At 37.5% G+C, this 27298-nt stretch overlaps 1 protein-coding gene across 3 annotated transcripts; it reads right to left on the bottom strand.

Annotated features, from left to right (window-relative positions):
• Positions 1-37: 37 nt before the first annotated feature.
• Positions 38-26870, bottom strand: LOC105832719 (anoctamin-8). 3 transcript variants are annotated; one of them, XM_036286418.1, is made up of 16 exons: positions 26550-26870; positions 18126-18211; positions 15719-15879; positions 15341-15617; positions 15030-15218; positions 14625-14810; positions 14238-14390; positions 13764-13899; positions 13233-13288; positions 12134-12208; positions 11742-12065; positions 8117-8314; positions 7483-7774; positions 6670-6981; positions 5769-6042; positions 38-2529 (listed from the first exon to the last, which is right to left on the bottom strand). In XM_036286418.1, exons 1-16 carry the CDS (start codon positions 26794-26796, stop codon positions 1947-1949), a joined length of 3549 nt encoding a protein of 1182 aa, XP_036142311.1. In that variant the 5' UTR covers positions 26797-26870; the 3' UTR covers positions 38-1946. The 3 variants fall into 3 exon arrangements, with proteins under 3 accessions (XP_036142311.1, XP_036142312.1, XP_036142314.1); XM_036286419.1 differs by having other exon boundaries at positions 6670-6960; XM_036286421.1 differs by having other exon boundaries at positions 11787-12065.
• Positions 26871-27298: the final 428 nt, after the last annotated feature.

Genomic DNA, 27298 nt, shown 5'->3' with positions numbered 1-27298 from the left:
AATCTTTGAAACAAAGGGGAGGAAAACCGAATCGGTATTTTGTAGAATATTTTTATTGGCTCAGTTCTCTTGTTTTTATACAAAACATCTAACAAACACAGATGCTTTCGGCTGAATTTACTCCGACCTGCCTTTACGAAAAGCGGCTAATCTATCAATTTTGCATCTAATGCACTTGTGTCTCGCAAATTTCCGAAGGGTACGCTACATACAACGCAATTATCGGTTTGCTCAACAGTGCTCAATGTGGATGCATCTAATGGTTAATAAATACTAAGCTAACAATATCAGTAAATGTAATGAAATGTCGTATGTATCTGTGTTGTTTCTGTATGTAATATGTGTATGTATGTATGTATGTATGTATGTGTTAGTAATACTCAATAACTCTGCACTAAAGCCGCGGACGGGGACATGAGGCTAGGCCATGGAAACCGATTTTACAATGCGTAACATTTTTTTTTCACTATATACAAAAAACGAGATCCTTTTAGATTCTTTTAATTCGTGTCTGGACGAAGAGCCTCGCGTGTGTACCATGGTCTTTGACTCTATATCTCATCGCCACCGGCGAGTTTCACGTGGCCGCGAACTCATCCTGCATCCACGCGCGCGTCCGATCTTGGGAGGGACGATACTTTTGAGAGGCGACGCTGACGACGCGGATGGTCTCGACAATATGTGATATGCCTTCGTAGAGATCTATTTAGCAAAAAGTTCGTTTAATCCATTAATGCCTAAAGTTTTATAGATTAATTAACAATTTATTACCGCAACAACAACAAAGTTTTTCCTCCTCCAAGTTTTTTTTTTTTTCGTTGAGTTTCGCGCCGACTTGGCGACTCGCTGTATTCAGCGGGAGTGTAACCGGAATACTTTACACGTTGTTCTCCGAGAGGACCCGTATCTATATTATCAGGTTTCCGGTCATGCCTTTCTTCCGCGACCGGATTGGATCGTCGCGTGCGACTGCGCCTCCATCGGGACTTCGTTACACGCGCTTTCGTTACGGAGCACAGCCGAGAATAAATCTAATTTCGGCGTAGAATACTGACAGTACGAACGGAATGGACCTCAACGATCTACAATGTCGAACGACCTAAGCTATGTGTAAAGTATGTGTCATTTTCAGCAGAGCATCGAATCGAAGTGAAATTAAAATCATCGAAATAGATACGTTCGGTTTCGGAACAGCGGGTATTAAAGTACATCTCGAAAAAAATATGATACAAGAATTTTACATGGATTAATTTCATTCGGCAATGTACACGTGTTCTGATTATATTTAGAATATTCTATAATAAATCATCTATAATACATTTTGACAAAAAAATTAGAGCTCAGAAATTCTTAAAATCGATATAGTACAATTAAAATTATCGCATAATTTATTTGGTGTCTTTCTGTTTTTCGAGAATTATTATTCTGCAATCTCCCGTTCTGTGAGATCGTTCCATTGCAAATTAGTGAAATTTTTGTTTTTACATTTCCCTTCTTAAAAAAAAAGCGACGCGGTCATCTTTCATGTTATTATCAGCGATATTGTTCAAAACCGCGCAAACTTGTGTTTGAGGATTTTCAGTCCTCCTTCGAAAGCGTGTCACGCGTGGCCGTTCCGGAACCGAATCATCGCGATCTAGGTAGCGGATATCGGGGCAGTAATCTCTACGGAATGTCATCTACAGGATCCTTGTGTTTGCGATGATTCTCGGAAAAATTGTGCGCCTTTTTCTGTCGTCCGGTAACGCGCACCTGCACGAGGGCCGGGATCTGTTTCTCTCTCCGTCGCGCAATTCGTCGTGATACGCGCGCGCGAGAACTCGATCTCACCGTCGTCGGTTACGCAAAATACCCGCGTGTGACGGTACGCGAACGGTTCTCTCTCTCTTTCTCTACGTAGCAGTGGAAACGAAAGTGTGACGACGAAAGGACGAGTCGTCAAGCGGCTAATGATTCGGCCGGCGCATCTCCATGGCCGCGATGTCGTCCACAGAGATAAGCTTTTCTATGGGGATGCACGAGAGCTCGCCGCCGACGCACGACTGCGGCTGTTGCCACCTGGCCTCCCTTTCCGCCTCCTTGGCCTTAAGCTCGGCCTCCCGTGCGCGACGTTCCTTTAATTTTAGCGAGAAGATCGCCACCGAGCGTGCCCGTTTCATCAGGCTTTGCTTGACGCGCGTCTTCTTCGCCTCCCGCTCCTCCTTAGATGGTTTATCCTCCTCTTGACTCGAGATCGTCTTGCTGGAGTCCGACAGGCCGCTCGAGTCCTTCTCCTTTTCGCCAAGATAGGACTGTCGTTCACGCTCACGTTCACGCTCATGCTCGCGCTCACGCACGCGCTCGCGTTCGCGAAACTCATGCGTTTCGCGGTGAAAATGTTGATACGGCTGCTGCTGCTGCTGCTGCTGTTGCTGCTGCTGCTGTTGCTGGTGATATTGCTGCTTTTCCACTTTCTCGCGTTCCTTTTCTTTTTCGGGCGAGAAACGAAACTTCTGGTTCCTGTGAGCCGTCATCCACGGCGGTGCCGATCTTCAAGTAGAAAACTAATGTATTACCGTCGAAAATATAAGGGACATATAAGATATTTATTATCGATAGAAGAGGTTTGTAATTGAAGCGCGTACTTTAAATCAGAGGGAAGTATTGAAAGTTTTTGCCTTATGTGTGTATAAAAACATAAATATCATTGATGATTCAGTAAAAATATAAATATCATTGATAAAAAAATTAAAAGGATTAACTGAGATTCAATGAACATTTTACCGATTTTCAATATAAATCCTCACATTTTGTATTTCTATTTTATTATACTAGAACATTACAAGCGCGCGCTGCGCGCGCGCTATTTGACTTTTTACTTTAAAAATAATAATAATTGCAATTTGATTTTCTCTATCTTTCGTTTACATTAATTAAACGTCTTCTGCAATTTTAAATAAAAAAATGTAAAGTTTAATTATACATACATACATACATACCTACATACCTACCTACATACATACATACCAACATACATACCTACTTGCATACTTACTGCTATCTAGCTACCTAGCTACCTAGCTACATATTTATCTAGTTACGTTCGCTCGTTTGCTCCCTTCCTTGCACCCTTTTTCACTCACTCACTCACACACTCAGTCACTCACTGGCTCACTCCTCGCTCACTCGCTCACTCCTCGCTCACTCTTCGCTCACTCGCCAGCTCGCTCACGCGCTCACTCCTCGCTCACTCGCCAGCTCGCTCACTCGCTCACTCCTCGCTCACTCTCGGCTTACTCCCGGTTAACTCCTGGCTCACTCCTCGCTCACTCCCGGTTCACTCCCGGCTCACTCTCGGATCACTCCTCGCTCACTCCTCGCTCACTCCCGGCTCACTCCTGGCTTACACCTGGCTCACTCCCGGCTCACTCCCGGCTCACTCCTGGCTTACTCCTGGCTCACTCCCGGCTCACTCCTGGCTTACTCCTCGCTCACTCACTCGCTCACTCCTCGTTCACTCCTCGCTCACTCACTCGCTCACTCCTCGCTCACTCACTCGCTCACTCCTCGTTCACTCCTCGCTCACTCCTCGTTCACTCCTCGCTCACTCCTCGTTCACTCCTCGCTCACTCACTCGCTCACTCCTCGCTCACTCACTCGTTCACTCCTCGCTCACTCACTCACTCCTGGCTTACTCCTGGCTCACTCCCGGCTCACTCCTCGCTCACTCCCGACTCACTCCCGGCTCACTCCCGGCTCACTCCCGGCTCACTCCCGACTCACTCCCGGCTCACTCCCGGCTCACTCCCGACTCACTCCCGACTCACTCCCGACTCACTCCCGGCTCACTCCCGGCTCACTCCCGACTCACTCCTGGCTCACTCCCGACTCACTCCCGGCTCACTCCTGGCTTACTCCTGGCTCACTCCCGGCTCACTCCTGGCTTACTCCTGGCTCACTCCCGGCTCACTCCTCGCTCACTCCCGACTCACTCTCGGCTCACTCCCGGCTCACTCCCGACTCACTCCCGACTCACTCCCGACTCACTCCCGGCTCACTCCCGGCTCACTCCCGACTCACTCCCGACTCACTCCCGACTCACTCCCGGCTCACTCCCGGCTCACTCCCGACTCACTCCCGGCTCACTCCTCGCTCACTCATTCGCTCACTCCTCGTTCACTCCTCGCTCACTCACTCGCTCACTCCTCGCTCACTCACTCGCTCACTCCTCGTTCACTCCTCGCTCACTCCTCGTTCACTCCTCGCTCACTCCTCGTTCACTCCTCGCTCACTCACTCGCTCACTCCTCGCTCACTCACTCGCTCACTCCTCGCTCATTCCTCGCGCACTCACTCGTTCACTCCTCGCTCACTCACTCACTCCCGGCTTACTCCTGGCTCACTCCCGGCTCACTCCTCGCTCACTCCCGACTCACTCCCGGCTCACTCCCGGCTCACTCCCGGCTTACTCCCGGTTCACTCCCGGCTCACTCCCGGCTCACTCCTCGCTCACTCCTCACTCACTCACTCACTCACTCACTCACTCCTGGCTTACTCCTGGCTCACTCCCGGCTCACTCCCGGCTCACTCCCGGCTCACTCCTGGCTTACTCCTGGCTCACTCCCGGCTCACTCCTGGCTTACTCCTCGCTCACTCACTCGCTCACTCCTCGCTCACTCACTCGCTCACTCCTCGCTCACTCCTCGTTCACTCCTCGCTCACTCCTCGTTCACTCCTCGCTCACTCCTCGTTCACTCCTCGCTCACTCACTCGCTCACTCCTCGCTCACTCACTCGTTCACTCCTCGCTCACTCACTCGCTCACTCCTCGCTCACTCACTCGCTCACTCCTCGCTCATTCCTCGCGCACTCACTCGTTCACTCCTCGCTCACTCACTCACTCCCGGCTTACTCCTGGCTCACTCCCGGCTTACTCCTGGCTCACTCCCGGCTCACTCCTCGCTCACTCCCGACTCACTCCCGGCTCACTCCCGGCTCACTCCCGGCTTACTCCCGGTTCACTCCCGGCTCACTCCCGGCTCACTCCTCGCTCACTCCTCACTCACTCACTCACTCACTCACTCACTCCTGGCTTACTCCTGGCTCACTCCTCGCTCACTCCTCGTTCACTCCTCGCTCACTCCTCGCTCACTCCTCGTTCACTCCTCGCTCACTCACTCACTCCTGGCTTACTCCTGGCTCACTCCCGGCTCACTCCCGGCTCACTCCCGGCTTACTCCCGGTTCACTCCCGGCTCACTCCCGGCTCACTCCTCGCTCACTCCTCACTCACTCACTCACTCACTCACTCACTCACTCCTGGCTCACTCCTCGCTCACTCCTCGTTCACTCCTCGCTCACTCACTCGCTCACTCCTCGCTCACTCACTCGCTCACTCCTCGCTCACTCCTCGCTCACTCACTCGTTCACTCCTGGCTCACTCCTGGCTCACTCCTGGCTTACTCCTGGCTCACTCCCGGCTCACTCCTCGCTCACTCTCGCTCACTCAATCATAAATTACAACAATAAATGTATAGATAATATTTATACAAATTTGACAGCTGTCAAAATTCAATTGCAATGACAGTTACTCTTGCAACACGAAGTAAGCGCAGCGAGAGAACCAATTGGCATCGCGGAAAAGCGACAACAATGATCTTCGAGAAATGCGAGCAATCGACTTTACATGCCTTTTTTTAGATAGGATAGGATTTTATTGATATTATTATAATTCTTTTCTAGTGAAATCTTACTGATTTATATTAATTTTGTTTCAGAGAGTGTGTGTGTACCTGAGAAGATCGCTGTCGGAGGAAGAAGCGAGTTCTTTAGAGACGATGCAGTCGGTCGACCTGTGCAAAGTTAATTCTTCCTCCCGCTCCCGTCCGCTCACCGCGGCGGCACCGGTAATTTCGGAGTCGCTCGATTTTCGTCCACCTGGCTCCAAACCCAATCGACGCACCCAATCAACGCCGCCGTGTGGTCCGATGGTCAGATGATGGCCATATTGATCGTTGGTACCGGATGCCTCCGGTTCGTTGCTCAACCACTCCCTCGAGCGTCTTCCTATTGAGAAACTTTTCGTCAATACGATTATTTATCCGCCTGAAGTCTCTCGCGTGGTTCTAAGAACTTGCAGAACTTCGGCGTTAAATCATTAATACGTCAGTTACGTTGCATGGTTTACCATGCATCACATAATATTTTTATTATAATCATAAACATCAATAATGAAATATGGCATGACATGATTAATCCTTTAAGATCAGTATATTCAATTTAATTACTCTTACAAATTAAAAGTAGAAGTGTAGCATCGATCATACTAAAATATGTTTCTTGTCACTAAAAAAATTAATAAGCGTTGAAAGAGGAAGAAATATAAAATAAATTCTTTACTTATAAAATAAAAAAAAATTAATACAATAAAATAATGCGGTCTCTAGAGAGTAAAAAAATAAAAGCTAATTAATTGTTGATTAACACACATTTTACTTCACTTTGTTATCAAACCATTTATATCATTCAAAATTTTATGACGTTTAATTTTTTGTATAAGCATCTAAAGCAAAAAACATTATTAGCGCCGGTAATTCCATCACGGCAGGCAACGTGTTAATTACAGTGATTTGAATGTAATTAAGTAAATTTTGTAAATATATAAAATCGATGCGCGTTTAAAAAACTCTAAACCTCGTTCGCCTCCAGGTATAGAACATCTCGGCGTATTACGAATGTCCCGGCTGACGTTGGAATTGTTTTCAGGTAGGAATGGGCTGGTCTCGCTGCTGCTACCACCGCTGGCGGGGGTCCCGGCCATAGGTGGCGTTTCCGATATCCTCGGCACCGCTGCGGCGTTCGGCGTGGTCGGACCGCTTGGCGTGTGAGCAGTGGTCGAAGCCAGGGTCGGGGTGTCCACATGACTGGACATGGCCGCATAACTGGCGCGCTCGGAAAGCAACTGCTCTTCAGTCTCTCCGTCTGCTGTACTCACCACGAATCTCCCTGAGTTCGAGCGAAATTAATAGCTGGTAGGAGGAAGGATGTAACGCGATGGACTAAGCGATTTTGGTACTATCTTGTTGCTAGAGTGGAGAGATCATTCGCGAGCAGGACACTGGATAGGCAGTCGACAATAGCCACTGGATCGGGAAAGATGAAATTGGCATAGCAAAAATATTATAAAGAAATCACACACGAAGAAAATAATTTAACTAAAGTATCTAAAAATTTAGCTAGATGTGAATTTATAAATAATTTCATTGTACCATCAAAATTGTGCAGAAGTTCAAACTGATTGCTAGATTGTCAAAACTTTTTGCAGCATTGCTCATCGTGCTCGAATATCCAGTGAAATTATTTTCAAATCTGCAGCTAGCTAAAATTTCAGATATTATTCAGTAAAATCGTCTTTTCCTTGTATAAAAAATAGCTCCAATTGATGTTAGGTAATAGATAGATAGACAGTATACATAGGTAAGCATCACACAAAAATGATTTATGTACCTATCACTGTAGTTGGCTGTTGTTCCGGTGATGGAGTCGAGGATAGCCTTCGGACTGCTTCGCGCCTTAAGAATTCCACTTTAGCCATCTCGGTGGCGACCCAGTGAGGTATATCGGGAATTGCGCAAATAATGACGAATCGAATCGCAAACATTATGTGCTCCAATGCTACTATTAACAGAATCGTCTGTGTTGCTGACATTTCCGGAAACATTCGTTGTACCTGCCCACTCAGTCCAATTAGGGCGCAGTTTACCAGAATAGCGACCAAGCCCATTGCCTCCATAGCGTTCTATCAAAGTTGCAAAAATAAGTTGAGCTCTATTTTTAATCATGCAATGTGCCTCTTCTAATGTAACTTTGTATGTAGATTTAGCACACAAAGAAAAAAGGAAAAGTTTATTCTATTTAATTTCAAATTAAAGTTATTCTTGTCAATACTTAATTTTTATTTCAATAGCTGCAATAACAACTTTTCAATAAAAATTAATTATCTTAAAAAACATGTATTTAATATCTTGTAATATTAGATATATAATAAATATTTATTACATTTTCTAGAAAAATATTTTGCTGACTGAATTCATTCTTAAATTTAAATCCGCAAATATCGAGCTTTTTGCTTATCACTTACTTGCCATGTGCCGATATTTGAGACCCTACGCCCGAAAGGTCGTTGAAGCACAAAACACAATTTGAACGCGTCACCGCGTAATTCGAGCAAATTCCCAAGTAAAGCGGCCATCGCGGCTAACGGAAACGCGGAAGAGAAGAGGCAGACGTATCCCAGTTGTGATAACATTTCCAGGTGCTCTGAAAACGCTCCATCATACTGTAAATTGAAAATTATTGATTAATCATTATTCATTAAGACAATACAACTTTGTGATTAATACAAATAAATTGTAAGAAAGAGAGAGGAGAGAAAGAGAAAGAGGGAAAAAAAATCTTGCCTATTATTAATTACAAAATTTACACAAAAATATTTTTATTCAATTATGTATAAATTTATCTTAATCATATCTATTAATTTTAAATATTGTATATATAAATTAATATACATAATTTTTAGTGCGTTTCTTTACTCTGCTACAAATAGAAAATGTAATTATCTTATCATTTACTTTATACACAGAAAAAAATGTAATATAGCCAATAACATATGTGATTGCGAGCTGCCAACTACATAAAATACTCAATACAATAATATTTGCTATTAATGCAAGTACAATGTTGATACTGCAATAGCATATATTATTGTATTGAGTATATATGTAGTTGGCAGCCCACAATAACATATTAAATATATTACTTTTTTTTCAGTGTATAAATAGACTTCCTTTCTATACATATTCTTTATAAGTATTCTAATACTAAAATAATAATTTTCTAGTTCTATTATATTGTTTAAATAATTATATATACAAATCTTTTGAACTAATATGGCATACCTGGCAATATCTGGCAGTGAAATAAGTTATTTATTTATTATATTATCAACTTAATAAGAATATCTAGTTAACACGATGCTAATATACTATATATATTTAGTGTTTGTTTTTAAATAATTAAAAAAAAACTTGATAACTTATCATGTCTTGGGTGTGAATGCCCACGTGCATACATTTAAAGAAAATTAAATTCTGACAAAACGCCAATTGAGAACACGAGGATAGGTTCTAAGTGATAAGCCATAAGAACTCTGTTCTTTTCGGTCACTCTGCATAATTTGAAGACTACGTAATATGAAAAACTACATGTTTAAACATTCCTATATTATTTTATAAAAGTTAATGTCTAAAATTGAATAAATGAAATAATTTAGTCATTTCACTTATTTAAACAGCCGAAATAAAGTAAAATTGCTATCATTTATACATCAAGGCACAAGGCTAAAGGATTTGAATACATCGCTTTGTACGTTTCATCGATTAAAAGTGCCTCTGTTCGTTTGATCCTCCGCTATCTTCAGATCGTTAAAAGGCACGGAGTGAGTCGCGAGTCGCGAGTCGCGAGTCGCGTGCTCAAGTAACAGTAACCGATCGATTTTTTGTTGATGAAACATGTGTTTCGCGGAATTCGCGCGATCGAGAACTATTGTTGTGAACAGTGAATATGAAATTCTATATAATTCTCTTTCGTCCCTCTGTTTATCTTTAGACGAACCGTCGTGCGTCGTGTTGCAGTTTAGCTTCCTCTGGTTTCCATGCATGCGTTTAACTTGCGTGAAAGAAACATCTCGATCTCTAGTCGTAGATTAGCTAGTTGTGCACGTTCGGAGAAAAACACGCACTTTTGTATCGAGGTAATCCGTAAAGATGGGTATTTGACGCGTGCATGGTAACGAAAGGTTAACCGTCTCGATTCGCGGTATCCTAACCTTAGTTTGATTTGCGTTGTGTCGCGCGATAAATCGGAGCGAAGTAGCCGATGTGAAGTTGCCGCTGTCGAAACTCTCGACTCTCTCGGTCGCCAGTGGAACGTTGTGGACACGTAACAGAACGACGCTGTCTCGACTCGCGACATTGTTTAATCGGAAGATACGACCTGTGCGATCACCCGGATCACCGTCCTCAATGTTTTCGTTGCGTTTCGGTAATTGGCGCGCGTGCGTGCAAGATCGTGTGTCTCGTGGTGTAGAGGTGCCATGGAGAGAGAACCGTGAAGGATTCTGTGAGGAGACGAGCGACGATGGAGCGGACCGTAGGGGTAAGTAGCCTATTATATTTACGTACAATTTATGATGTTCTCTTGTTGTTTACTTGTTATTTACTCGCGCGACACTAATCGCTTACGACACTTGACTGCGTCGCGTGTCTCATCGATTGTTTTACAGTTAAGTAATTTTAGGAATGTATTTGAAATGTATCGGTGTTCATGCCTGTTGCCCTTTCTGCTTCTTAGGTTATTTTCTCGTGCCGCGCGACGTTCGGTCTTAGGAACGGGATCGTTAAAATGTTTTTTATAAAAAAATATACGTACAATTATGGTAGGAAATATGTTCATATAATATAAGTTCATATTAATTTTTTTCTTTTGCTAAATTAATATGAACATGTATATAGATATATTTTCTACATAATTACATATATGTATATTACATAAATATTCATATATGTTTTTATATGGAAAATTTTTTACCGTGATACATTTATGAATTTTTTAATAACTGTATGTATAATGTAGTATCTTATAATATTAGCCATAATATATTTTTAATTAATAAATGAAATATACATCAGAAAATTTTCAATTATTTGAGACTAATCTAGTTTGTTTCAATTATTCGAGACTAATCCAGTTAGCGTGAAAACAAGCATCGTGTGTTATGGGAAAATAGCTATAAAATTAGAAGTAGAAATGACAACAGGCTGAACCATACACTTTAATTTCAATCCCAAAACTACGAATCCTGTATAGCATAAATATTTCATAAAATTGAATTTTATATAAATTTAAATATTTTAAACGTCCCTCAAACATTGTCACAACAATCAAATGCATCTAAGAAACAATTAGTTTATCAAAATTATGCACTTTGCATTTTTGAGAAAGATCACGATTGTTCGTGGCAGAAAGGATTGGTCTTTAATGATAGGATGAGTGTGATATTACCTTGCTGGTTGATACCTGTGCGTCATCGATGGGTGTGAAACGGGAAAAAATCATTAAAATTCTGCAAAAAGAAACGATCAACAAAAGCAACGCGATATTGATATTGCTATTAATAGTTTGGCTCAGCCATCATGCGATAGAATGCTCAGAGTGCAGTCTGAACGGAAAGAACTAAGAAAGATTTTAGGGGCGAGATAAATGGATCGATTTATGATACGACACGTTCGATTCACTCGCAATCTTACATCCTCTCGAAACCCCCTCAAGGAGAGAGACCTTGTCGATTGAAGCATCTCTATTGAGCATAATCTCGATAGAGAGAGAGAGAGACGCATCTATAGGGTTGCAGCACAAACTTTTGCATAACGCATAAGAGAATTAACCAATCAGAGGTCTTTATTTTTATCCTGGGGAGAAAAGTAAACGATTCTGATTGATTGATTGATTCTTTTATGCATTATGCATTATGCATTATGCGTTATTCAAAAGCCCGTGTCCAGGCCCGTAGTCTTTTTTATTTTTACATAGTCCGCATACATTGCGATTGAGTTTTGCGATTGCGAGTGCTTCGAAGATCGACATGCGTGTGCGTTGGTGGTGCTCCCAGAAAAACAAAAGAGCTATTGGCTATATCTAGACCGAACCTTGAACGTAACGTCACTAAGTAGAGAATTAGTGGGATGCCCTACTCTGTAGAGGGAACTCTCCAATTCTGCCTGGCTGACGTTTCGCGGTTGCTTCGACTTGCCGGTGTCAGGGGGCCGTTCGTCCTTCTCATCGGTGTCCTTACCGGCCTGTACCTCCTCGCCGGCCTCCTGGCCCGGGGGTAGCCTCGCCTCGCTGGGACTCAGGGCACCGAACAGCTCGAAGCTCAGTCGCGCCAGCCGTAGTTGCTCGATCAGATACGGCACCGCGGATTCCTTCAGATTGCCGATCACCTGGCGGGCTATGAGTAGGGCGGCCAATTGCTGAAACGGAAATTTTTATTCTCATGTGGTTATCACACATCGCGGATGAGGTAATTGAATCCTCTCACCTCCTTGAGTCTCTCTTGATCTTGAAGATAGAAGGCGATGTAAAACAGCGATAGGAAGGAGTTTACAAACTGAAACTGAAATGTAGGATAGTCGTTGCAGATTATCTGGAGATTGCAATGCCGTTAACATACACAATATATACGAAAATACACACAAAAGCGCGATTATACGAAAAGCCTGTGATGTAGAGATTACATTAAGCGTAAGCAAAAAAGTGTTCTTTTTGCGAAAAGAATGTTCATGCAGCGACAGAGACAGCCAGAGCAGACGCTTCTGCTTTAAAACAAAAAGCTTAGTCTATACCGTATTCCTTTTTACGTCCACCTCTAATACATGATTTGCTTTTCTTTAGATAATGTTATTAATTTATTTTAAGCCTGTTTGCCTGAATTGCAAATGAATAAATCAAGTTAGTTGAATTGATACTAATTGCATAAATTCTACAATAAATACTTCAGAAATTTAATTTTTTTAATTTTATTTTTAAGTATTGTATATTGTGTTTTTTAAAATATTTTACATAAAATTTATTAGAAGTCTATTAAAATATAAAGAATAATTTTAGAAAAATAATTTAGAATTGAAAATTGTATTTTTATAAGAAAATGTTTCTTTTTATTCACTTACAGAGTAATATCATATAGCATATCCAATAAATTGTAGTATAATAAATAAAGAAGTAATTATACTATTTGTTTATATACTCTGAACCAATCACACATAACTATAAACTATTACATTCTTTCGTTATAATATTGTATTTGATTTCGATAATCGATGCAACTAGATTGAAAAATTAGTTGCAAAATAATTAAAGTAACAGTTATAATCAAGTTAAGCTATTCAGGCAAATTATAATTACATAATTTCGAATATCAGTTATATAGATAACTATTAACAAAAATTAAAGATTTTTAGAAGTTATTAGATAATTACAAATTGATAAATAAATAAATATGATCAAAGAGTATATTTGTGATCATGTAAAGAAAGATGATGAATATTATTTATTGTGTTTAATTAGAGGAGGACATATGTACAACGTTAAGCACAACATTGATATTCTATTCGTTGAAAATGGAGAGTTCTTCTTATTACCAGTGCCACTTTGTAGATCAGATGATTCTCGTACTCGGTGTCTAGTCGATAGTTTTCTGCGTCCAACACACAAAAATCACAAATACTATCTACCGCACCATGAAACGCTCTCCAAAATTTAAATGATAACGAAACTGTATCTATGATATGTCACGGGTTTAGTCACATAAAGAACAGAGCAACAGTCTTTCATGTAAATGTATATGATGTTCTCGTTACATAATCCTCCAATTATTCTCTAGAAGAAGCTAAGCCGTGGAAAACTTATCGAAAGTATATGCTATGCTTTTGAACTAGACGTGCATAGTGTACCGTTGAATACACATATCGATGCGAAAAGTTCGGCAAAATGGCAATTGTTTGTATTTTGAGTCGCACGGAGATACGATTATGTCGAAAGAGTGAGAAAGAGAGAAAAAGAGTGAGGTAGAGCGAGCGAGAGAAAGAGAGAAGAGAGGGGGGGGGAGGAGGAAGAAAGATGGAGGAAAATAGTGTATAATATAGAAACTTGATTATTATTGGGACACATACCCAAATCGTTTAACCACACCGCAACCTTGAAGTACGCTTCATCCATCAATGCAATCACTACCGCGAGTAGCACTTTTGGCACGTAACTAAGCCAGAATCCATAGCCACCAGATTCAAGATGTGCGTCCCACCAATCCTGTAATTTTGCGAAGTTGAAGAGTACATTAGTACAAATTCTATATATGTTCGATTTTTTCTTTTAAAAAGCTTCTTTTAATAAGCGAATTGTATAATTATTTACTCTGAATGATGCACATACTTAGAATAAATAAACCCAAAAGACAAAAAAAGTTTTTTCTGCCATTTAGATTTAAATTTATGTTATGCATACGTCGCGTTTCCGTTTCTAAACAATTAAAATCTTTAATTTATTATACGTGAAAATAAGTTTCTAAACTTGATATGACCATTTCTGTTTGATAATCAATCGACATCTTTTTATGACTAATAATTGTGCAGTGCACTTATACGTACCTGTATTTGAAAACTCAGAATCATAACAATGAAGACGAAGAGTAAACAGATTGCGATGATAGGCACGCTCACGAAATATCGGAATATATTTCTTCGCCACCTGGGATACGTCGGTTCCAGCCTACCCGTCACCGGTGAAATCTCCAGAGTTCCCTGAACACAGTTAAACGTGAATTAATTAAATTGATCGAGCTTTGAACGGTTTTTACAGGTAGACTTTTTGTCCTTAAAAAATCCCTCGCGATTTTTTCTACGTCCTGAATTGCAGCAAAAGCGTATTCTATTCTCATAGCGCTGTGCAGGTGTAGACGCTGGAGTAGCACACTACGGCGATTACCATGCCGACAGTTTAGTGCTAAGGCTTAAAAATGTTCGAAAGGTTCTTACTGTAAACAGAGGTCTAGGCTCAACCAATAAGTCGTCCCTCTGATCCAAAGTGCCCCACCTGTACGCCAATTCCGCGCCCCTCCTTTTCCACGTCTCCAGGTACACGGTAGCCCATATCACGTTGAACACCGAAAACAGAACGTACGCCACGTCCTCCACCGCTTGGTTCCTGCCGATGATGCCGACCTAAATAGTTTCGGAATCCAATAATTACTTATTTTTGCTTGCCAGCTGCAAATCTTAAAGCATTTTCCGTTGTCTGAGAATCGGTTTACTTTAACTCCTAATTCACCGTTACATTTTATATTTTATTTTATTCAGTAAATAAATATTCACAAATATACAGGATATTTTACGCGCTTTCTCTATGCTTCCGTTCGTTATTTGCATTTTTGAGATACTCACCCAGTATATGACACCCACTGCAGCTGGAACGATCAAAGCGGTGGTGTAGTGGCCGAGCCAGGCGAAGTACATGGTGATTTTCACCCCGAAGTATTTACAAATATCGTCCAACGGTTGGGAACTGAGGAACGCGCGGACCCAGTTTCGTTGCAGTTTCTCTAACGCGGGTAATTCGTGAAGAGGGAAGACCTGACGAAAGTAGAGTCGCGTAATGGATCTCCCCGTCGATGAGACGAGATTCGTTGGAATCTCGTCTCGTCGAGGGAAGTGCAAACGGGACACAATACAATCAGTATACGCGTATATCGCACCTGAGAAATAATACCGGATGAAATGCACTTTGGGATAATCGCTTGACCTTCCACCACTTTAAGACCGGATATACTATTGAGATCGTGAGGACCGGCCCTTACGGTGTGAAGTAGATGCAGCACTAGAGACTGCTTTTCCTGGGTAGTGAAAAATCGGATCTCGTCGTCGCTGCCTTCGAAGCAGTTGGCCTCGGAGCCGACGAATTCCTTGAATCCACCGCCGAATTCCTGTCTCAGGGTCTTCGGAAGATGCACCTCCTCGGCGGCCTTGAGCAGACTGCGAGCCGATCGAGTTATATCTAAGCGCGGCTGTCCTCACCCCGCATACGATTTCTCGAAGTCTGCCCGTGCACTCTCTATCGAGAAATGAATACTTACACGCTAAATGGTGCCGTAATGTAAAACCCGTAACTGTCCGACGAAGCATGATGTCGCACGTGAACTATTAGCCCCGGGGTTCCAGCCCGAAGCCGACCTAGAAGCCACATCAAAGTCTCGTCGTTCGCCCCGTTGGGGAACATCATGACTACATCGCATTCCTAAAAAAAAAAAAAAAAATCAAGCTTCTTGAATTTTTTGCGCATAGTTTATATATGACAGAAAGTGTGGTTAAACTTATAACATCTCTTCTTCTATGTTTTTTTAAATCTGTCTATCTATAGATTGGTTTATATAATATGTTATATAATATATCCCTAATGCGCGCGAATGTAATAAATGAAAAACATCTTAATTACCGATACATTTCATAAAAATGATTGATATAGATTGATATACATAGATTTAAAAAGTAGGTTTTGTTCTATTATTTACTGGCTACTGGTACTTTAATTGATAGCCTCGCAAAGAAAATATTTTGGAAGAGCATATTAAGTTTGTTAGACTACCGCATAAATCCATTAGGTACGCTCTCCGAGGAATAGTTCAACAGTCTTACATGTCATTTCGTGAAATATTAATGGTCTCCAACGTGACTGAAAAAACCACTCGAAGGTTTAGTGATGTGGCCAAGTAGTTACGTACATTACTAGGTCAGCCGTGTTATCGGGGTATCGTAGTACGTGCAATGGCAATATCAAGCGCTATATTAGTTGGAATTCAGCCAGCTTATTCCAATTTTCAAGCGTTAAGATTAGACGTAGAAACTATTGCGCATTGAAAAACATTGGCATTACACAGAAAAAGAAATAATAAATAGACGATGGGTCGAACTTGCATAAGAATCTTTGTTTAATTAACCGTATTAAGTACCGTGTAATAGATTTCTTTTTCTTTTTCTTTCTATTTTTTATAACTGATAATATTAATTAATAATACGTAACGATGTAATAGTTCTTTTTTTTTATTTGATTGAAAAGTTTTTTAATATGTAGAATTTGTTTTATTGTAAAGAGAATATTACAGTAAAAAATATTTTTGAAATGTATACAAGCCATAATTTCTTTTGTACGCAGAAATATGATTTACTGCGAACAAACGGAAACGTATCCAAATATGCAAATAATGGAACGTATGCAAATAATGAAATAAGTTTCGTTATGACAACAATTAGTTTGCAAGTCACGTAAATATGCAGATTTTATAGATGGTATTGTATATTATGGTATTTATTGCATTTACATAAGTTTGCCAGATATGATTTGAAATGATACTATTGAGAGAGAAAGAGAGAGTATTCATATAACTTTTAATAGAAATAACATATCATGAAAATTATTATAAACGTATATTTCATAAAATGACAAAGTAAATTCACATCACAACACGACAAAAATCGAATCCGCAATTTAAGACGAAGTAGCGGAAGGACAAACAAAATAGAACAGGATCAACAATGTAGCCTGAAAGAGTAAACATCACAATACACGCGAAGTTCTACCCACTAATAGGTTAATGTGTACGATCGATATTTTATTACTTCCATAGGAACAGAACTACCTGCATAATCTATAACGTGATTGTTGTTTACAAAGTCTTCAATTCAGAGGAGATTCTTTTTGCATTATCCTTAATAAGTTTAGTTTAAGAATAAGTTTTAAGAAAGTTCCGAATTGTGGTATTCTTTTTTTAGATACACGTGTTTCTTTTATCAGATTAGATTTTTGCGGTGATATCATTAAGCTACGCTATATACCATGATTGATGAAGATAGTCACGTACATACGAGGAAGAAATGGAGATACTTGAGTATCTAACTCTAATGGCGGCACACAAGTCGTTATCGGTATGACCATGACAATTGAGTGTCAAAAGGATATTACTAAAGCGATATTGCATTACCAGACGAGAAAACTACCAGTATTGCCTTTCATCACAAAAGAACATTTGCGCATTAAACTCGTACATTACGATCGTAGTGAAATGTGACGCTCTCCCTTCACACTTTGGAGTCGATAATTTACATGCATAAATAGTGTTGTTGCATTAAAATTATTATGATATTGACACATATAATTTATTTCTAATATATAACGTAATTGAATACAGCTCGCAAATTTCTGAAATGTCAGAATTGAAATATTCTGCGCAGCAAAGCGTTTGACAAATAATATTTTGTCTTTGTTGACGTTGAATAATATTCGTCTTTATTAATAATTTATTCAAGTATTACTTTCTGACGAAAAGTTATGAAATTTAACATTGCTGCTGTGATGTCGAGTGAAAGATACGAATTTCCGTCGGGACTTTTATTCGCGATATTAGGCGAACATTTAAATTTCATTCTCGCATATTGTAAAAATAACGTTTGTTCTACTAACTACTTAACGATACTTTAATTACATACCTGAGTAGGAACCTTTTGTATCCATAGGCGGCGGGGGGTCATTAAATGGCCTGTACATGGTATTTTTCGTCTCAAAAGACGGGATGCTGCAAACAAAAATATATATTATTGAAATCATAAAATTTATCTATTTGTACTAATTTATACTCTATCATTTAGATATGCATCATCAATTTATATCATTGATTGCAGAAGTAAAGCTTAAGGACAAATAAAAGTGTCGAGTAATACACGTGCAGCTTGTGCAAAATTTAATATTTCCGATTTTATTGACACGTGTGTATTGTACAAGCAATTTCTTTTATTTTTAAATGAAATGAGGCGCCTGAGATTTGTGTGGGCGTATTACTTTTTTAAAAAATCGATTTTCAAATTATTCCCAGACTGGAGCTCGACCTCATTATCGAGAAAATAAATTTATACAGATTGCAACATTGAGCGATGATTCCTTAAATAAGCTAGCTATACGTTTCTGTATTGAAAGTTTTACAAATCGTTAGGATATAATAAGAAACGATTGCACACATATTTCTAAAAAAGAGGGCATTGATTCTTTTTTTATGCTAATTCGTACAAGTACTACAAATTTTTATTCTTGTCATTTCTTTATATCTTTATAATCTACATATTCTTATAAAAAATTAAGAAGTGACATCTGAATAGAACGGTTTTTCTGAAATGACTTAAAAATTTAGTTAGATATAAGTTAAAAAATAGTTTTGTTGGATTATCAAAATATAATAGAATTTTTAAGCGCGATGAGCAACGCTACAAAAATTTTATCATTCTTGTAATTAACTTCCATCCATAATTATTTTCATAAATAGCAAAATTGTTTCTTTTATATAAAGTGTTACTTTTTTACACAGAAAAAAAATATACAATACATTATTTGGATAATTTAGAAAGATGAGAATTATAAAGGAGATAATTATATTTGCTCGTTTTTTAATTGATAGCTTTATTTATTTAGCTCGACAAACTAGCGTAGAGCTCGTTAGTCCTTAACGTATTCTATTGATTTTTATATCTATCTCCGAGTTTATACTTTTGTCATTTTTAAACGATAATGATTATATTCGCAATGCATATTCTGGTTTTCTATACTTTGTCTGTAAAACTGTTGAAGAGTAACGTTTTAACGTTTCATCATTCCTATTCCTCTGACGTCAGTGAACTTCAGTCGCAGTTTGATTGCCTCTCTTGTTTGCAGAAAGGGACGGAGAAACAATTAAACTACGATTAAAGTCAATCAGTGTGGTAAGAATCGTCCTTCCGGACACGTGTAACGAAAACCAAGCGGTAAATTATACCACCAAGTAAAGGATACGACCATTAATCTCGCATACACGAAAACGTGTAATGACTAAAAATCCTTCGACAAGATAAAGTATGTGTGATTACTTTGAGCATACCCGAAGGTATCTAGCGTAGGCGTGAAGATGGGCATCTATCTATGTCGACCGCGAAACTTTAAAGCTCTCATCGGGATGTACTGTCGTTAAACGCCAGTAAATTTCGAGTTTGCAAGGACCAAGTGTAGGGAAAAGATGGAAAATGAATTTGTGATCTTTTTCGTAAAACTTTATATGAAATTAGACCCTTAATTGCTCATAGAAAGAGATAAAATATTTGTAAACTCTTGCGCAATTTTACAAAAAATTATATTTAATTACACACACACACATACACAAAATAGTTTCTATCTTTTTTTTATTTAAATAATTTTACTTATTATTTAATTATTACGTTATGCAACCAAGTCGTATAACATAAGTTATGAAGAAATTTTTAATTGTTTATAATTTTAAAAAGTTTTGTTTGTATAAGAGCATAATACACAATGATATTTTATTTTCAAAAATGTTTTATTACATTTTATATATGAGAATTCTTTTTTTAAAATGCTTTAAAAATGTACTGCAGTAAAGATAGACTCTAAATCGTCGTATCTACTAAAGTATTGTTTTTGTTGCTTTCTTAATAATGTGGGGACAATGTAGCGTAAATAATGGCAGAGTTCCAACAGTAGAGCCAAAAGAACTACTAATCAAGCATACCTGAATTATTCTGCATTTTGTACTCCACTCTGTTATTTCAGTACAATACAAGAATATGATTTTCATTAATATTATCCATGGTTTTTATGTCTAATAATATCAAAGCAGTTTACAATATTTCATACAAAAAAATTTCTCTTCAGAATCTTTTTTACTTTGTATACTTTTATATTTTTTGTGTGTTTAGAACAGCAATGTTTTAGATAAATAAAGTCACGAAAGGGAGAAATTCATATATAGTTTGACATGTGGCATAATAATTTTGAAACAAATATTAGTTCTCTTAGCTTCATATGACGTGATAATTTATGTACAAATATTGGTTTTCCTAGTTTTGTAGACTTCAAAAAACTAGTTTATTCAGAAACATTTTGGCAGATTCTCAAAATGCACATACTATATGTTATACAATTAAAGAAACAACCATGAAACGTATATATTTTTACAAATTTTATATATGTATATGTACAGTGTATATATATATATATATATATATATATATATTTATATATGAATATAAATATGTTAAAATACATATAAATATATACAAGTAGAATATTTCAAACTAGGAAGACATTAATGTGAATTCTGTTAGTTTTATTGCTCTTTTGGCTGTTAATGATGCACCGCAGTCGCACGCGCTCGTGCGGAACTATTTGAATAATTAATATCTCGCGAACCATTAGGTCGAAAATTCGCACCTCTGAGATCTAGAATAAACGCCGTGGTTAAGCTGCCTCGGAAGATCCCCATTCCGAATCCCTTCGGATGAACCGTCGCCGAAATGCTACCCACCGCATCTCATTTCGGTGGGGGGTTGAGAACGGAGTGAGAATCCCTCTTACGTCACAGCCGCGCATATATATATACAGATATATATGTATATCTATATTCTCTTTTGCGCGGGCTCCACGCTATCTCTACATCTCGTTTACGGACGGTGCTATACAAAACGTAGAAATTACGGACATGACCATCTCGAACGAGAAATCGCACGTTTCCGTTGAGGACGTCATTTAACATCGCATTGATGCGCACATCATGGACGCCGCAGTCGGGCAAAATATTATTACGCGGCAATTAAGCGAGATGAATGTGTTTTAAAATTTAAATTTATTAATACATATGAAATATATTATACTTTTGAGTCTTCTCACATATTTTATAAATTGATTTCTTAATTAGATTTGAATATATAGTTACGAAGCTAATTGTCGCATCGAACACACAAGATATCGAGGGATTTTATGTTACAAATTAAAATGTTACAAATTAATTTTTATGAAAATACATCACTAAGAACGTGTTTCACTTTCAACTGAGTTTTCCGTAAAAAATTCAATGTCTGATACATTTTTTATACTTTGAAGCGAAAACTTTTAAGGTAACAAATTAAAATATTTCTACAATGGAAACATGACTTAATTTTAATCTTAATTTATTAAAATACAAAATGGTTTGTGTTTTATTATCTACACAGATTCTTTGATCACGTTCTATAATTTTCTATTTTGCAATCTATATATATATAAAATCAAATTATCTTTAAAATAAAATGGTATAATTCCATATATTATTTCATCGTAATGTCTAGCAGTAGATTTTACATCTTTCCGCAATTGTGTCGTCATATATCTAATCTCTAATTGCATGAAATTATTACGAGATATTTTTTGTCTTCAGTCTTTGATGTATAATTTTATTATTGTATTCTCTTTATCGCATTCTCTCTAAGAGGATACAATAAAATTTAATGCTCTAGGAAAAATGTCAACAAGAAATTAACTATTACTTTGCACCATCAAATTGAGATCAATTTTATTTATATTTTTTAATTCAAATAGCATCTTCCATTATCTTCTTATCTACTTAAATCTTGAAATTTCATATATTTTGCATGTATTTTGTAATCGTATTACAAAAGTATTACTACAAGCAAGCTATTTTTGAGACACGCCTACAAACAACCGTTTATGCGTCATACAAGAATTTTTTTACTGAATAGTCATGCTTCATTGACTCAGTATACTTGGAATGAGGTCAATGCACTTTGTTTACACTTGCAGTCCGATGACATCGGATAGCGAAGAACTCGGAGACGCCAGTGCATCCATAAAACTATAAAAGCTTTTCCATGTTCCGTTTTCTTGAGGAAAAAGTTTTGCAAATAGATTTGCGATAAAACGCGTATGAGTACAATGGAATTATCTTGAGATAGTTTTCTCTTCTTCCATTCTATTATATTAGATACTTTATCATATTAAATAAAAGGTGACCAAGAAAACTTAAGTGACCTGGAGACCGTTTTTACATTGCAGTTAAATAGTAATAAACCTTTACTTAAAAAATTTTATCATTAATTTGTATATTTAAAATTTTTATAGTTAAAATCTTTTTCAGAGAGATTAGAACTTTAAGTAAAATTAAATGTTTTTCATATATTTGATTTTTAATTAAACTAACTTATTATATCTATGTTTGGCTTATGTTTTTTTTTTTTTTTTTAATAAAATGAGATAACATTTTTATCACAAAAACTATTCTTTATAAATATATGCGTTAATACTGTACATAATAAATTGGCATATAGCGATTATAGAAAGGCAATAATATTAATTTAGTCTTGAAATTTGAAAATTGTTATTGTGATAATTATATAATGCAATTTTATTAAAGTAATCTGGCATTAATTAAATTTTTTTTCAATATATGTATAACCTCGATTAAAAGTATTTGGCACTTGTATTTTTTCATTTGTCTAGAATTTTTTTGTATTGTTTCTTATTGATTATCAGTATTATACATAAGATTAAAAAGTTCTTGAAATAAAGAGTAATTTACATTTTAATTGCTATTTATACATTTTGCAATTGAAAATATCTTAGAGAAATATAGATAAAACATTTAGCTAAAATTGTATAAAAACGTGAAGTGATAGGAAATCTGCCTCAATACAAAATCAATATTATTCTGCATTAAAGTATTTTCGATCTCATTTATGTCGTAACTCGTAACCAAACAAAAATCGATTATATTACAGATATTATGGTACTCTCCTTTAAAATATGTTATATAAATATAGATTCTTTCGCAATGTTTTTTTAGCAATGCAGTTACCGTACACTCCAACAGGCTATTCGTTGTATAAACTTTTTCTTTATTTATCTTACAGATGGAGGTAATTTGACTTATTCGTCACAGTCACTAGTACTTTAGACATTTTCTCTTTTAAGAAGTCTTACCAAGAAAATATCCAAGAAAAGTTTATAAAATTGAAGAAAATGTATAAAATTGAAAAAGGTTAAAGAGTATAAGATATATATATATATATAGATCCATATTCAGTTTATAGAAAAGATTTGATATGAAGGAGTTTGAAAGGCTTGTTAAATATTAATTAATATGAAAACGAAAAAGTAATTGATCGCGAATAATGACATTTCCATATTGTTACAAATTCTTTGCTATATTCGCATTAATGCGGATATTAAATGAACTGATAATTATTAAATTTTGTTTTGAAATCGTGACATCAACTTTCGTTTCCCCGATTTAGACTTCATGAACATTGTTTTAACCTGACAATCAGAGAATAATACATACTGTAGATAATGCACAGTGTGTCACATCATTCGATTCAATGCGCAATTGTGATGTGACACAAAAACAGGTCGAGTAGCCGTATTTGAACGGCGCGATTGGGATCATCGTTAACAAACGCTAAGCGTTCTTCTTTGCTTTAGATCTTCTGAGAGCTACACTTTCTAAGAAACCGGAGATTCTTCAAACCTTTTTAACTTTTCTTGTCGCCAGAATTGTCCTTCTTTAATGTTTATAAAATTCGACAACTCTCAAAGTATAGAAATCTGATCTAAAGTTCTCTTTCGAATTAATTTGAATTAATTAATACAAGATTTAAGATTAAGATTTCTATATTTAAATTAAATTAAATAATATTCTAACAAGAGATTGAAAAACACATACATAAAACTTAGGATAGCTCCGTTCTTTTATTTTAGGCAAATTATGCGCCACGTGTTAAATGAATTCAGGTTAACGTTGTTTTCGATGAAGTTGAAGAGAAGTTCCGAACTAGCCCCATGTGGATTTCGTGCTAATCAAATTTGTTCATAAGAAGTTTTTGGGACGTTGATAAACGCGAAAATTTCACGATTATTAAACAAACTAAATTAGAATTGATCTTCGTGTTCTTCATAAAATTATATAATTATAATGATAACTTTGACGTTTACCACACTTAAGATATGATATTATAAATGATTTCAATGCCGACTTAAAATTGTTTAAAAGATAGAACTTTTTGAAACAATTTTGATTTTGTATTTTAATTAAATTTGATCAATTAAAAATTTATGAAAATTTATAAATTAATATTCAAGAAATCTGATTATATGTAAATAAAAAACAAATTCGTAAAAACAATTAAATTGCCATTAGTTAAAAGATGAATATATATATTTCTACGGTTTTAATTTGATGTTGTAATTTTTTTTGCTTTTCACGCAATTTCAGAATTTATTTTTATGATTTTTTCTAAATTAAATACTTTAATTCTTTCTTTTTCAAATTGTTCTATTCTTTCTTTGTCAAATACATTTATTTTAATGTTTTAGGTTCTGTTATTATTATTATTATTATTAAATTATATTGAACTAATTGCTCTGTTACATTATCTAAAAAACAAGAGGTGAACTATTTTTATAATACTACATACATACAAACGAGCATATAATGCATTCAGTCCACGTGCGATGGATTCTTACGTAACTCCTGTACGCGCATAAGTACGTCGAATGTTAAAATTGGCAAAGCATTGCAGAGATGAGATTTAACATTTCCAGACTGCAGTTACTTCTACAATATATCAGATTTTTATATTAAAGAAATTAACTTATAAAATATTTAGGAAGCTCTATATTATTACGTAAAGTCTTCTATCATTTTAAGAAAATATTTTTAAATAAGTTATTCTCTTGATTAAAAGAATTTAAATTGATTTTCTTTATTATTTGTTTTATGGCAAAAAGAAAGAAATAATTGTTTAGTTATTATTATTAATTAATTATTATTAATATATAATAATTAAATTAGAATTACTCTCTATTATTTAACATAATAATATAATAAATAATATATATTACATTAATATATTTATTATTAAATGCGTAAATTCTTACATTTTATAAATCTATAATACGTTCTAGAATTTTCAGCTGTTTCATTTTTTAAATAAAATTTTGAAAGAAAACCTATATAAAATATTTAAATTCGACATTGGTCTCTTGTCGTTATACACGTGTAAACAATTAACAGAAAATCAAATTTCATGACAGGTTTGTTATGCATTCTGAAAAAGATGTTATCGATTAAACATGAAGTAATTTCTGTTTCATGTTCTTATCGCATGATAGCATCTCGCTGTATCTACGATGCATTTATAGCAACCCGCATAAATGCCATAACAGCAACCATTTCGAAAGTGCAACTGCAACATGGCGGTCTTGAAATATCGGGGTCATCAAAAGACATCAACATGACATAAAACATGCTCGTTTTGCAAAAATATTTATCATTGTAAATCGAGCGTGGTATCATTTCGTTGTACTGTCGTATAACCGCGCGCATGTATCCATCTCCCCCCGAAATTTATGTATTATTTATGAGTTTTGTCATGTTCGCGGATATATCAATAGAACGAATCTACTATACCGAAATGTATCCATGAAGAACGGAACAACAAAAATGCAAAGATGCGAAAGCAACCGCATGAATTTATCGAATTTATGTTTATACGTATCCCTTAGCAATAACGTTAATATTTAATTCAATGATAACGCAAATTAATTTAAATTGGAATACGTATAATGAATGTCAATAGACATTCTAACTCTGAAATGTATATTCAAGTATGATATACTCTCCTGGGACAGGTTAATAATAAATTCAATGCGGCAAGGGGTTCGATTTATAAGATCTAAATTCGCATCTTGTGTTTATCGGTTAATCATTGATTGCGATAGGAGTACGCGACCGAGAGACACAGCTGTCTCGCAAATTGATGTTAACACATGTCAGTTGGCTTTTCGACGGTCACTTTGTCGAACGGATAAGGGAGCAGGAACGGGATCGGGGAGCATTCCGCCTATCTCGGGCGGCATCATGGAGAAGGAGGATCGATCCCGATATCCGTGCACCAGAAAATCAAAAGAGATTCGGGGCTAGATATCCGCGGCGACGTGAAGGTGGTTACGTCAAGTTTCATAAACGATAATGACGATGGTGCGAGAAAACGGCGTTTTAGGATAACCGCAAAAGGGAACGAAAGAAGTGGCGCCTGACTCACCCTTATCGAGGGTCTCGCGGGCCGCGTGTATGACCTTTCTGCGACGGAGACCGTCGCCCGCTAGGGCGCTCGTCATCGCGCTGGTGAAGGTCGCGCCGGTGCTCGTCGTCGATGACGCGGCTCTGACATCGTCGCCGTTCGCGCACTCGTCCGCCGTGGACGTGGACGTGGTGGCGGCGGTCGACGCGCGATGATGATGGTGGTGGTGGTCGAGGAGATTGATCGGGGACCCCTCGCCGCCTGGCATAATGTCCCGGACTGCCAGGGACCGTAGTCCTTAGCCGGAGGACCCTTGCGCCTCAACTGAACTGTGACTCCTCTCACTACGCCGTTCTCGTTTATCCCCCCTTCTTCGCCTCACCCCCTATACCCCCGGTTTACTCGTTGCACCCACCCCTCTTCGTGGCCTCGTCACTCCTCACCCCTCCGCCGCCTAGCCGTACCACCTAGCCGTCCGCTCGCACGGCGACGAGGAGGGGGTGAAATCCCTACGAGCATCCCTTCGTCGTATTTCCGGCGCCGGAATACCACCCCTCCGTGACGTGGCACCATCTGCACTAGGGGGGTTGAACTTTGCCGATCGATGCTGATATAAGGGTGAATTTTAGCCGAGGCGCGAAAGGAAATTTATCTTTAGAATGAAGAAAAAGTTATTACATTAGAACGACAATGTTAATTTTTTTATCACAAGTCTGTCGAAAATTTTTGGTGCACCCGTATAAATAATTTATAAATTTGTAAAGAATACT

Source organism: Monomorium pharaonis, chromosome 4 (genome assembly GCF_013373865.1).
Source record: "Monomorium pharaonis isolate MP-MQ-018 chromosome 4, ASM1337386v2, whole genome shotgun sequence".
Lineage (NCBI taxonomy): Eukaryota > Metazoa > Arthropoda > Insecta > Hymenoptera > Formicidae > Monomorium > Monomorium pharaonis.
This window is presented reverse-complemented; position numbering and strand designations above follow the sequence as displayed.

Excerpts from the sequence above, each read along its gene's own strand:
- LOC105832719 (XM_036286418.1), bottom strand. The coding sequence starts at position 26,796 with ATGCCAGGCGGCGAGGGGTCCCCGATCAATCTCCTCGACCACCACCAC. Across the intron at positions 15,880-18,125 it reads TACAAAAGGTTCCTACTCAG|GAATGCGATGTAGTCATGAT; the intron begins GTATGTAATTAA and ends TTTTTTTTTTAG. Across the intron at positions 14,811-15,029 it reads CAGTGGGTGTCATATACTGG|GTCGGCATCATCGGCAGGAA; the intron begins GTGAGTATCTCA and ends GAAACTATTTAG.